General features: G+C 34.8%; 1 protein-coding gene across 1 annotated transcript in view; it reads right to left on the bottom strand.

Moving 5' to 3' along the window:
• Window positions 1–13,014, bottom strand: part of LOC139695612 (lymphoid-specific helicase-like) — a 33,878-nt gene that overhangs the window by 6,173 nt on the left and 14,691 nt on the right. Inside the window, exons 10-14 of the mRNA XM_071594413.1 lie at window positions 9,468–9,629; window positions 6,795–6,922; window positions 6,315–6,534; window positions 5,984–6,217; window positions 1,221–1,380 (exon numbers count right to left, since the gene is read on the bottom strand). Of these exons, the coding sequence (XP_071450514.1) occupies window positions 1,221–1,380; window positions 5,984–6,217; window positions 6,315–6,534; window positions 6,795–6,922; window positions 9,468–9,629 (904 nt within the window). The remainder of the gene's footprint in view (window positions 1–1,220; window positions 1,381–5,983; window positions 6,218–6,314; window positions 6,535–6,794; window positions 6,923–9,467; window positions 9,630–13,014) is intronic.

The raw sequence follows: 13,014 nt of genomic DNA on the forward strand, positions 1-13,014 counted from the left end.
TACAATGCGTTGAAGATGACCCCAACTTTTTCAACAGTCCCAACTTGGCATCTGCTGACTATTTCCTATTCCCAAGAGTGAAATCCTCCCTCAAAGGACACCACCATGGACATGGACACCACCCTATGGTAAGTGCCATCAAAGAAGCTTGCACGTGTACCCTTAAGGATCTTCTGGAATCTACCTACCAGGGAGGCTGGAAGATTAACCAGCAGTTAAGAGAAGGCCAATTTATTAAATTCTTCCTTTCAAATCATTTCACCAATTTCTCAAGTTATAACTCATATACATGGGTCCTTATGCCCTAATTCCTTTGAAAACACAAGAAATGGCATTCGTATCAGAAAAGGTTACATTGTTTGAAAATTTTTAAATTATAACATTAAATAGTATTGACAACTTTTCATTTTGTGAAATTAAAAACTTTCAAACTTGTATTTCTTAAATTGTACACTGAAGTTCCAAAGCTTTCTAATTGTCAATACAACTGTAATTTAATAAAAACGTTTCGAGGTGCTGGGAAAGGAAAATAGCAAGCATATTTTACATTAATTTACATGCAAAATTTTTTTTCACTTTATGAGAAACATTGTGGAATGAATTAAGCTTGTTGTATATGATTCCACTGTGAATCTCCTGCATTAATTGGAAGCAGTTCTCTTTAGCAATGATGTTGAAAATGCATTACTAACCCCATCACACCATGGTAGGAGAGATCATGTCAATAAAATTGAAGAAATCCATGGGTAGGACAGACAGATGTAAGATATCATTTTTTCCCACAAATGATAAGGGATCAAAATGACTTATTTCTGACGATGCTAGGGGAAACGTATTTTCCTTTTTTCATTCTTAGTATCCTAGAATGTTGTCATTATTTCATCTAATGCTAGTTTCAGTTCTTGTTATCAATACCTCCTGCCACTTGTGTAGATAAGTATATATCACTTAGACACCAGATTGCATGCACCCATTGTTACCTTGATCTACATATATCACTTGAATAATTTTACAAAAATATATTATGACATAAATTAAGAAAAACTTAATTATTTTTGTCACATGGCTGGTGTTGAATCACCCCCTGCCACACATCCTATCAATAGCTTGCATAATACCATATATAAATGGAAATAATTAATTTAAATACGTGAGATACTTATTCATATTTAACAACTAGGACCAGAAATTAATTTAAAAAATATTTTCTATGCACCAACCTTTATCGATTACCAGGGCTTCCAGCTTTGCTTTGGCCTGTCCCAATTCAACCATTTTCTCGTCAATAGTTCCAGACGTAACTAACCGGTACACGATAACAGGCAGGGTCTGGCCAATTCTGTGACATCGATCTATTGCTTGGAAATCGCACTGTGGATTCTAGAAAAAGAATATTTGATATTGAGTATTGCAAAACATGGAAACAAATTTAAATATTAGATTTCCCATACTTATTTCCATAATTCATGTTATTGAGTTTAATATTTTATGAAAAACAAAAATACAAGCCAGCTCAAGGGAAGAAATAAAAGAAAATGAAAATTGACTTGCGATGAAAGGATTTTCAGTTTCATATGTAGAGGAAATAAATATTTTTATTTGAGAATGACTTCAAGCGCCTGCAGCTTTCAAGTTTTCTTTCAAATTTCTACTTATCTTTGACAAGTTCACAAATTTGAAATACCAGCCAAATTTTTTTCTTTAATCTAAATAAATATTGACCATATCACAGGATCTTATTTATAAGCTGTGTAATGCTACGTGGTATTAAAGGGGAATGGCTTTCCCTCGCTTTCTTCTTCATTGCATAGATGCTAGTTTGAAAACAATTTTGACTGAGTTTATTAATGTTTTCAATCAATGTTTTCCTGTAGCATACAAAAGAAGTTCTTTAATAAATGTATATTATCTGAGAATAAGGTTTTTCCCTGGCATTGAAAAACTGAAACCCTTAGTTTTAGCCCTTGATAAGACTTATCAGACCATTTTTACAGAGCAGTCTAAATCTGAATACCTTGAACCTAAAGTCTGTCTGAGCAGCCTAAATCTGAATCCACTCTTAACAAGAATAGAAATGAATCAAAGAGGCTAAATTAAAATCAAATGCAGAGTATTCAGTACAGAATGGAATTGGTCACATGCTGAATGGCAAATAATAAGAACAGAAGGTGGTGGAAGAAGAACTACAAGGATTGCATTCCCCGGTTCATGAGACACACTTTTTTACTCCAAAATGTGCTCTAGAACCAGGGCCAAAGATGTATGGGTATGACTTCATCCTATAAGTCATAAGCTGATTCATCTGAAAAATATTACATATTTTTTCCCAAATGAGATGCTTGTCTTTATAAAATATGCCAACAATAACACTATTTTGAGTCATCAGTAAGGAATAAAGCTTAATTATTTCCTTTAAAATATCTAAAACAACATAAATTCATTCAATGCAGTGCAGTTAGTTTCATCTCACATGCTACAAAACTAATAAAATAAAAAATTGGGCTCACAGGGATGCCACCCCCCTGCTTAAACATTATATCTCTCAAGGTATACTAATTGTCAACAGGTACTCCACCATAAATAGTATGATGGTGTCGTTCAATATGTAATAAACTCTTTTCAATTTAGTGGGCATAACTGGTTTTGAAGATTGATTTAGTGAATGTAAATATGAGTAAAAAACCTGATGCTCATGTGCTCCTAAATGGCTTAAGCTTGAGGGGGATTATGAAGAACTGGATAATATAATCACATGAAGAAAGGGATCAATGTTTAAAAAAATAAGATTGTTGAACCAAACTTCAGGTTGATTACTCATTATGGTTTTTTATGGATGTGGACCATAAGCGTATACATTACTTCCTATCACATGGCCAAGCTGTAGTTATTAGAACAGGCAAACAACAGTTGAGGTCATTGGTGTTATTATGGATAGGTGCGGAATTTGGAAGAGACAATTTTCAGGGAATGAGAAGGGTGGAGAGAAACTCATTGCCCGCATTAACATCCTCTTAATGAAAGATGTCAAAGGGGTCAGTTACACAACAACCCATTCAACAGATTGGAGTGGTACCTATACTGGTTGGATATTTGAAACCAGCTTTTAGATACACTTCAAGCAAACAAGCATGAGGGGTGATACCTTCTCTATGTTGGTAGTATCAGAAGTTATAAAAATTACCTTAGTTTGCTTCAACTACCTTACTTAGAAACAACACACAACAAAAAGACTTCAACTTTGAACAAGACAAATATTGTTTTATGACATAATACGATGGTTGCTATTTATATTATGAGCCTTGATGACACTAAGTTGTTTACGCACCATCTGGCATTTCTATCTGAAAGTTTGACCCTTTTAACACTTACTTTCTTGAGAACATTTTCTCTTTTGGTCATAACTTGTTTACAGTAAATCAAAAATTTTGACTTGGCGAAAAAATGGAGTTAACTTGTGAACACTTTCGTGGGGTGATTTTTTATGACTTTCAACGTGGATCATCAAGACAGGACGGCATCGATCAACTTACTTCCACTTTTGGCGATGAATCCCCATTCTTTGCCACTGTAAAACAAATTCCATCATGGCCAATGTTCTCTCAGTGACGACAGTCATGAAGGTCATCCAAAATCAGTTTATGGGCCAGAAAACATTGATGCTGTGCAATAACTAGTAAAGGAAGATCGCCATGTGACTTATTGTGAGATTGAGGCATCCTTGGGGATTAGTATGATGAGCACCAATAAGGTCAATCATCAAAAATCAAAAACTGCATGAACAGTTAGCTGTGAAAAAATTCTGTTCGAATTGGATCCTGCATAATTTGACAAAAGCTCAAAAAGATGCTCGTGTCCATTGATGCAAAGATATGCTCAACAAATACAATTGCAGAGCATCAAAAGCTGTGTATAACATCAACACTGGTGACAAATCTTGGACCTATGTACATGAGCCAGAAAGGAAACAGCAATCCATTGTATGGGTCTTCCAAGACGAGCCAAATCCAACACAGGTAATTTGTGAACGAAGCACGTTGAAGCAAACGATCGCCTGTTTCTTTGGAATAACCGGACATGTGGCAACCATACCATTAGAGAAACATAGAACTGTGAATTCTGAATGGTGCACAAGCATTTGTTTGCCAGAAGTGCTTGGTGAATATGGAAAAGGAATCAGCAACAAGGGATATTGACGATTCAAGCTCTCACAGATTGCCTGAAAAAACTACCAATTTGACTGGCCAAAACGTCGAATTGATGGGTCATCCTCCCTACAGCCCTGATTTAGCAGCAAAAGACTTCTTTTCATTCCCGTTTATTAAGAAAAAAATTGCATGGCCAACGATTTTCGGCAACTGAATAAGCCGTTGATGCACTCAAAAAAACCATATTTTGGAGGTACCTCAATCGGAGAGGAATAAGTGTAACGAAAATTGGTTCAAGCAGTCAAAAGTGTATTGATTATCATGGAGAATACTTTGAAAAACAATACACCCATGTTCAACAATAACTTACTATCTTTTCATTATTAGGCTCAAGAAATAAATGGCAACTCCCTTAAGTTTCATTAATTTATTGTAGTTGTAAAATTTGAAGTGAACATTATTTTTAAAAACTATAGGCACTAATTAAAACTATTATTTACCATGGAAAAGAAAAAGCACACAATATATAAGATTCAGTACCAAAAACTCATTCTTTATATTTCATATATTTTACTAATTCTAAGACTTCCTAGAATGACAATAGTCACTCTAAAATACCTAATGAAGCTTGACCCATATTAGATTTGTATTTTCTGCCATGGTATTTAGTATTCAAATAAGCTGAAATATGAAGGTCAAGAAACAACTTTGAATGCATAAACCTACAAAACAGATACTGGAGATGGTTGTGGTGTTGGGAGGGATAAGATAAAACAGGGCTCTTAGAAAGAAGACGAGTGGGCTATTGGCTGTAAAAAAATAAGTTAGGCTAATTACTATAGGCAATAACAAGAAACTTAGAAGGCTCCAATATCACTGTTTTGGTCAGCCAGTGACCATCAATGGGGAGGTTAAGGGCTTGACATCAAGAAAAATCAGGACAGTAGCACTCTTTAGACATTGATCAGTGCTGCGGTACTGATGTCTTCCCATTGATGGTTACCAGCTGACTGAAATAATGCTATTGGAGGCTTGTAAATTTCTTATTGTTGCCCATAGAAATTAAACTTAACTTCAGAGGATTCTTAAGAGTCCATCCATAAAGCTTTGATTAATGTAATGAAAAATGCAAGACAACATATATTACATTCCTTTATATTATTTTGTGGGCGTAATGACACTGCAGTGAACATATACTTAACAGCCACTGCATCATTCAATCACTTAATTGAAAAGACTGCACACAACAAAAATTAGACCAATAAAAAGTATCATCAGAGTAAACCTGAAAATGCTTTGGGTGGATTGTCAGTTTGTTGTGAGATAGTGAAGACATTTATTTTCTATTTTCTTGAGTAAATTCAGCCACAATGGTCTTTTTTGAAAGAAATTATTACATCTATTTACAATCATTGCATCTATTGCATTTGAAACACCCGATGAACCCAAAGAACCAATGTAGTAGGATGTTGAGTATGGTACATAAATACGAACATTTCAGAAAAATAGAGCACTTCTGAAGTATGAGCTGCTGCATTAATGGAATACAATGATTCATAGACGAAAAGCAAAAGGAAAAGGCTTCTTAAATAAATATGCTCTTAACATTAATCATTCTATAACAACAAAGCTCATCTGTTTTAGGAGTTACTGAGGCATAAAATGCTTTGTATTGATAGTAGCCATCAAACAAGGCTAGTGCATTCCATTTGGCAAATAGAGCCATCTGTGGCTTCAAGTAATGCTTGAATCTAAGAGGCACTTACAGATGGCACACACAATTACAAATTCAGCTCACAAAGCCGAGTAATTTTACAAGTAGAATATGAGATACATACCCAGTCACTTTCATATAATATGACAGTATCCGCAGTGGTGAGGTTGATTCCCAATCCCCCTGCTCTTGTACTGAGGAGGAAAATAAAGGTTTCCTTTTTATTGAATGTTGCAATGGCAGCCTGCCTCTCCTCAAGTGACGATTTTCCATCAAACCTGACATAACCATAATGTCTCATTTCCAAATATTCCTCCAAAATGTCCATAAGCATGGTCATTTGGCTAAAAATTAAGACCTTGGGAAGAAACCATACCACCATCAGTACAATTCCAGGCGGTCACAGACAAGTGACATGATAATGACAACATATTTCTGGAATAGGCAAAAGTTACCTTATGCCCCATTTGTTTCAATTTACTGAGCATGGCATCAAGAACTAGCAGTTTCCCACAACTCTGTACTAAATCTTCATCAATTTTTATCTCCTCTGTACCAGGATGGTATGGGAAATGAATTAGATATGGATGATTGACTATTTTCCGGAGATGCATTGTTGAATTTGATGTCTTCAATGATGTTCTCCCAGTGGGCACTTTAAACCTAGTTCTGCCCCTGAATTTCGAGAATATTTTTTATTACTTACATGCAACCAGTTGCGATTGTAAAACTTAAAGAGAAGCAGAAGAAAATATCTTCAGCGATGCTGCATTAACAGATTTCCCTTAATAATATACAGAACTCACTGAGCAAATCATCACATAACTACATAGCTAAGTACACTAAACTACGAATAACATTGAATACATATTAAGTCGTAACTTTCAAAATCAATATAAAATTATGACAGTTTAAATAACATTCTAAGGACATACTTGGGCACAGATGAACTCCTTAGTCCACTCTTTTTGGTGTTTTCACAACCTTCAAGTTTTGGTTTCTTAATTGGTGGCTCTAACTCTTCCTCAAAACTTCCTCCTTCTTCCTCCTCCATCTGGAATAACTTCAAACCACTTGGCTTACTCCAAGAGCTCATCAACATATTCATGTCACACATTTTAAACAGATTTTGGTAAGATTCATATTTAAAAGCACAAAATGCATGTAAAAATATTATTAAATAGGCCAAGATAATAATTAAGATCCATAGGGGCTTATGCCAACTACTTCTACACACACACAAATTTATAGGGAAATAAATTTCATGGGAAATCCCATATGTTTAAAGAAGAGAGTTTCAAAATGAACTGGAATTAAATAGGGCCCCCCAGAGCCTTGCATTGAGGTAACAGAGAGAATGAATGGGATATAAATCAAACCAAGTTGAAGGTAGTTGAAGGTTTCCTGTAATATTAACAACCAGGGGTTGAAATCCCTTAGAGAAAGAGGAAGGCTAAGCTAAACACTAAAATAGGAGGGAAAATACTAGAACAGATGTCACAGAATCAATTAACAAGTTCTCATAAACTCCAAGAGATGACACTCTTAATATCAGAAAAGGTTTGCTTTTCACTAAGCCTCCTCTCTCACTAGATTGCTAATTTATAAATGCAATCAATGCCCTTTTCAATTATTTTAGCCTTTGTTAAAATAAAAAGGGAAGAATACATAAATGTGAACAGCAACAACTCTACTTGACTACATACACAGTGGATAAGCAGTCACCTCACATGGTATCCATTGAGTTTTATGGGTGGGTAAATTGGATGTTCTGATGATCAAAAGCGCAATGACTTATTCCCTCACATTAGATATCACATATTGACTTTGCATTTATGAGCTTTATATACTTTATTCACAAATTCGGCCATCTTTTTTAAACAGGTTACGATCTTTAATGCAGAAACTTGTTTATTAGGATGCAATTTTGTGGGCCACCATTGGTCTTAAACAAGACATGATAGAAAATAGAAATTAGTTATCACTTATTTACTTTGAATTTATTGAAATATCTTGGTCCACTGTGTCAAGCCATGCTTAACCTGTAGCCATATACAAGCAGAAATAAAGAGAACCATGGAAAAGGCATTGAGGTCAGCCATCCAGGCCCAACATTGCTTAACTTTGATGATCTAATTGGGAAACAGAGTGGTGATGTGGCTAGGCCTCGTCTGTTCGTGAGGTCTACTTGAGGAAAAAATTGAAAATACAGTAAATCTCTTGATTATTCATGCTCTAGGATGCATGACGAAGCACGGAAAATTAAAACACATGGTTAATCAAATTATGCAGAGAATCTGATTGTCATATCAGTTGATTCAATTCATATGAATTTAAAGCATTCCATTATCACTAAAATTGTAAATTTATTGAAATTTTGATGAGCAGGGAAGAGAGAACAGCACGGATAATCCACAAAATGGATAATCAAGAGTCTTGAACTGAATCATAAGACTTAATTCTGCAAAACAAGGTTAGATAAATTGATCAGTCAATCTTATCCAATTTTTATGATGATTATACTCCTTAATAAATCCTATAATTATTATAATATCATTGACACTTCAGTATTTCATTTACGTGGGGGTATCATGATGAAGTAATTATTCCTAAGAAATAGCAGAGATATCGGGATAACATTTATTCCGCATATTAATTGATCCTTTTGTACATGATGTTGTAAATTACAGCTACTAATGTAAATTTGGTTGGTTTCAGGGTGTCATAGATTGAAGTAACTCACAGTACGAAGAAGATAGAAGCTCGGCAGTATAATTAAGTTCCTTTATTTGAAAGGTTACAGTGCCCGGCAAAACCATGATAAAACGATAGCTGTTTTTGGAAATGACAGCCGTTTATGGAAAAGATAGCCCATCATATGACACAGTTGTGAGGTGGAAAAGGAATTTTCGAATTGGCCATATGTACCTCAAAGACGATCCAAGAAGTGGACTACCAACACTCATGGATGATGCTGCCACGGTTAAGAGAGCAGAGGATTATATCATATTAGCCCTAAGAGCAACCATCCATATGACCATGAATGAGACTGATCCTAGCTATGGCAGTGTATGGGAAATTATTCACGAAGAACTGAGAGTGTCAAAGTTGTCAGCACGCTGAGTTCCATGACTACCGACTCCTTTTCTGAAGCAAACATGGTGCAACATGCAATTGCAACCAGCAATCAAAGTGATGTGGCTTTGAAATTTTGTCCACATCCACCCTATTCTCCCGATCTTGCCCCAAGCAACTTTTTCTAATTCCCAGGACTCAAATAAACAATTGCGGGTTCACCAATTTGAAAACACAAATGGTGTAAATCAAATGTGGAACAATTGTTTTTGATGCAATATGCTGATTTATAAAATAATGGCCTTCGAAAGGCCATGAAATGCAGGGAGAAATGCATAAATCTGAATGGTGACTAGGTGGAGAAGTCTTAAGAAGAGAAAATAAAATTGAGGTACCTTAATTATTTTTATCAATAATTAAAAGTTATTGAACCCCCTTGTATATCTTTGGTTGATATTGGAAAATAAATATTACACATCTCTAAATATACATTCAAGAAAACTCATATTCATGAACATGTTTTATATCTTTACCTCTTTTATCCCAAAATATTCAGAGATAGTCTTATCAAGTGTGGCACTGTAATATTTCTTTTGGATTTCTGTCATTGGTGCATACACAATTACTTCTTTTTTGGGTGGGATATTAATCTCCACATCATCCTTTTTCCTTCTGAGGACGAATGGCCTCAAAATCTGTAAAAAAAAGAGGAATTATGAAACCAAAAAGTAATGAAGGTAATACAGTCATATTATAGTCTCACCAATCATAATTCACAAACACAAAGCAAATTATTATTACGAAAATAGGCATGACCACTCATTGTACCTTCATATGAATGCACATTAGACAATATATAAGAAATATACATGAAATTATTGGATTGACCCCACAGAAATAACAAAACATTTGAATTTTCGTCAGAAATTAGAATTAAGGTTATTATTTAGCTTGTTATGCACAACTCGAGAAAAGACATATTGATCAGTCGATCACAACCACGGCAAGGATTATATTGCCCTATATCGTTTATTGTATGGCCTAATGGTAAGCCATAAAAAATGACTCATTTTTCATTACTGACAAACACATTCAGCATAGATATGGGGTAATTAAGTATTTAAGTGTTAATTAACATCCTTACTTAATAAATAAGTTTTAAAAAGTTAGGTGATAAGGTTAGTCAAGAAAGAAAAAACTGACAATTGGGAAGCATTTCCAAAACAAAATTTTATCAACTGCTAAATGGTAGACTTCAACACTGAAAACAAAAAACTATTTTTCATAATCTAATGAGGAAGAATATATTTCTGCATTAAATTTATTAATAGTATGGCTAGGTTTCATTACAAGGTAACATCATCATATGATATTTTACTGTAACAACAATTCCCTCTTTGCCAAGTGTTCTTATACCCTTTTTTAGAAACATAAAAGAGTTCTACAAATTGAAGCTAGTTTTTCATTATTAGAAATACCTGCAAAAGACAATCCAGATGAGCTAAAACGAAATAAACTACAACACTTTATAATTAAAATATAATATAAAATAGGTTGTATTACAATAAACTTAAGAGATCAATGATAGAAATAATGGAAGCCAGACTGTGATGTAAACTAGTTTTTTGTGTAAAGGCTTTGAAGAGTAATCAGCAACTTCAATCGAGGTGAAAACCATCCTAGGTTGATACGTTCCAAGAAACTGTGGGAGATGCCTCAGCAGTAACTTTTAACGGAGTCATCCACTAAGTGTGCATTACAATACAACAATTTTAGAGTGTAAAAATCATTCATCTTAACCCGGATGCCTTGATCACACATTAAAGTTACTGTTGCATCATCTCTTGTGGTTTCTTGGAATTTGTCAAAGGTACAACATCTCTAGTGTTAATAGTTGGCTTTGATCTTGTGGACTGTGGTGCATTGTGCACAAATATGAATGCCTGTGTCATTAAATGTACAGTATTTCATCACAAAATCTTATTCCTTTAAGGCCCCCAAAATTTCGGAGTGTAAGAGGCCGCCTCTGAAGTTTAACTGGCTAAAGCACTCAGCCGCACATCAAGCACACAGCCACACAAATTTTCAATTAATATGCGATGTACCGCACTTTTTGAAATGCCTACTATGTCTGCTAGCTCGCTCACTTTCAGTCGACGATCATCCAGTATCACTTTGTGGATTTTCTTCACCATTTCTAGAGTCGTCACCTCATTTGGTCGATGCTCATCTTGACAGCTCATACGGCCTACTTTAAACTCTGCTACCCAATATTTTACTGTTGTAAACAAAGGAGCAGACTTACCCAGAGTAGAATCCAGTTCAGTTTTTATATTGGTAGGGCTGAGGCCTTTTAAATAAAAGTATTGTATCACATAACGATGACCAATTTTCTCCATTATCACAAATTCACTGAAAATGTTCACTATTGATGACTGTCAAACAAATACTTAACAATATAGTGTCTCCAAACTTGAAACATATGCTTTATAGATTGCATACTTTCTAGTACAGAGATATTTTTCAAACAACTACCGCCATCTCTAGTCAGGCTGGGTACTTCTGGGCTTTTCCATGTAGAGTGGTCGGATAACATTATTCTGATCTCTTGTTCTTTGGAAAAATGACACCTGAATGTTCCACACAATCTCTTGGATTTTATTGACATGATCTTGTCTACCTTAGTATGATGGGAGTAAAGGCACATTTTCAACTTCACTGCTAAAGAGACATCCTCCCAATCTATACAAGAGACTTAACCTGTAAGTTAACCTTCGCTCCGTGGGTGATTCCCAACCTAGCTCCATTAATATTTTGGATACGCTACTCAGTTTATCATAACAACGCTTGACATATCTAGCTCCTCTATGCTGCATGCAATCCAATTCGACTATCAATCCAATTTCATGAGGACTACATATACTAGCAGCATATTCTAAATGAGACCTCACCATCGAAAGATGACATTATCCCCATACTTCAAATAAATACTTCTTATATATTCCAATTCTTTTCTATCTTGTCCAAATATTCCCCATATATGTTTCAACCAGGAGTGTTCCTGAGAAGAAATCCTCCTAAGTATTTAATGGAGTCATCACTCTAAATTTCAATACCCCTGATAGAGTTAACAATCAAGAGGGAAGTACTCATATTAAAAAAATTTATCACAATACACTTTTTTGAGTTTTTTCTAATTTCCAAGGGTTACACTAATATCATATAGCATTTAGGTCATCTGCTAAAACTACTTCATCCTAAATATCACGGATACCTATGTAAGCCATTGAATCATTGAAAATAAATGTATCTTCCTATTAACCATGGAGTTATTGTTATTAACATTAAGATGCAATAAAAGAGGTCTGATAATACTTCCCTGGGGTACACCTGAAGTGACTTCTATTGCATTACAGCTAACACCATCTTTAACTACTCTTTGTACCCGACCATTCAAAAAGCCTTAAACCCAGCCCAGTATATTTTTACGTATATCATATGCTTCTAGTGCGAGTAGTTTACTGTGAGGTACTTGGTTGAAAGTTTTTATTAAATCTATCAAAACCATATCCACTGGAACATTGCTCTCTCCTGAACTAAGGATATCATTAACCAAAAGAGTAAGTTGTGGCTCGTGGGATTTACCCTTTCAGAAAATTTACTGATTTTTCATCAATTACTCCTGGCTATCTAGGTGTCTATTGAACTAGCTTCTATATGTTCCATGACCTTGATTGGTATGGATGTGAGGACAACAGGTCTGTAATTACTTGGTTCCTGTCTGCCTCCACTTTGAAATATTAGTGTTACATTAGCTAATTTACAGTCACTTAGAACAGTGTAATTTATTTGGAACTTCTAAAGTATGATTTCTGCACATGGTGCAATTTCCAAACTATGTTCTTAATTATGCCACTTAGCATTTGATCAAGTCCAGAGGAATTGTTAGGGTTAATATTTTTCAGCAAAGGCTCAATTCCTTTATATGAACTTTAAATTTTAGCCATTTAGAGGCAAAAATTATTTGGTAAGCCATTGGAGTCAATTGGCGAAGACACTGTGAAAGAAGTAGCAATAATC

The sequence above is a fragment of the Hetaerina americana genome, unplaced genomic scaffold, assembly GCF_022747635.1.
Source record: "Hetaerina americana unplaced genomic scaffold, ioHetAmer1.1.p SCAF_60, whole genome shotgun sequence".
Lineage (NCBI taxonomy): Eukaryota > Metazoa > Arthropoda > Insecta > Odonata > Calopterygidae > Hetaerina > Hetaerina americana.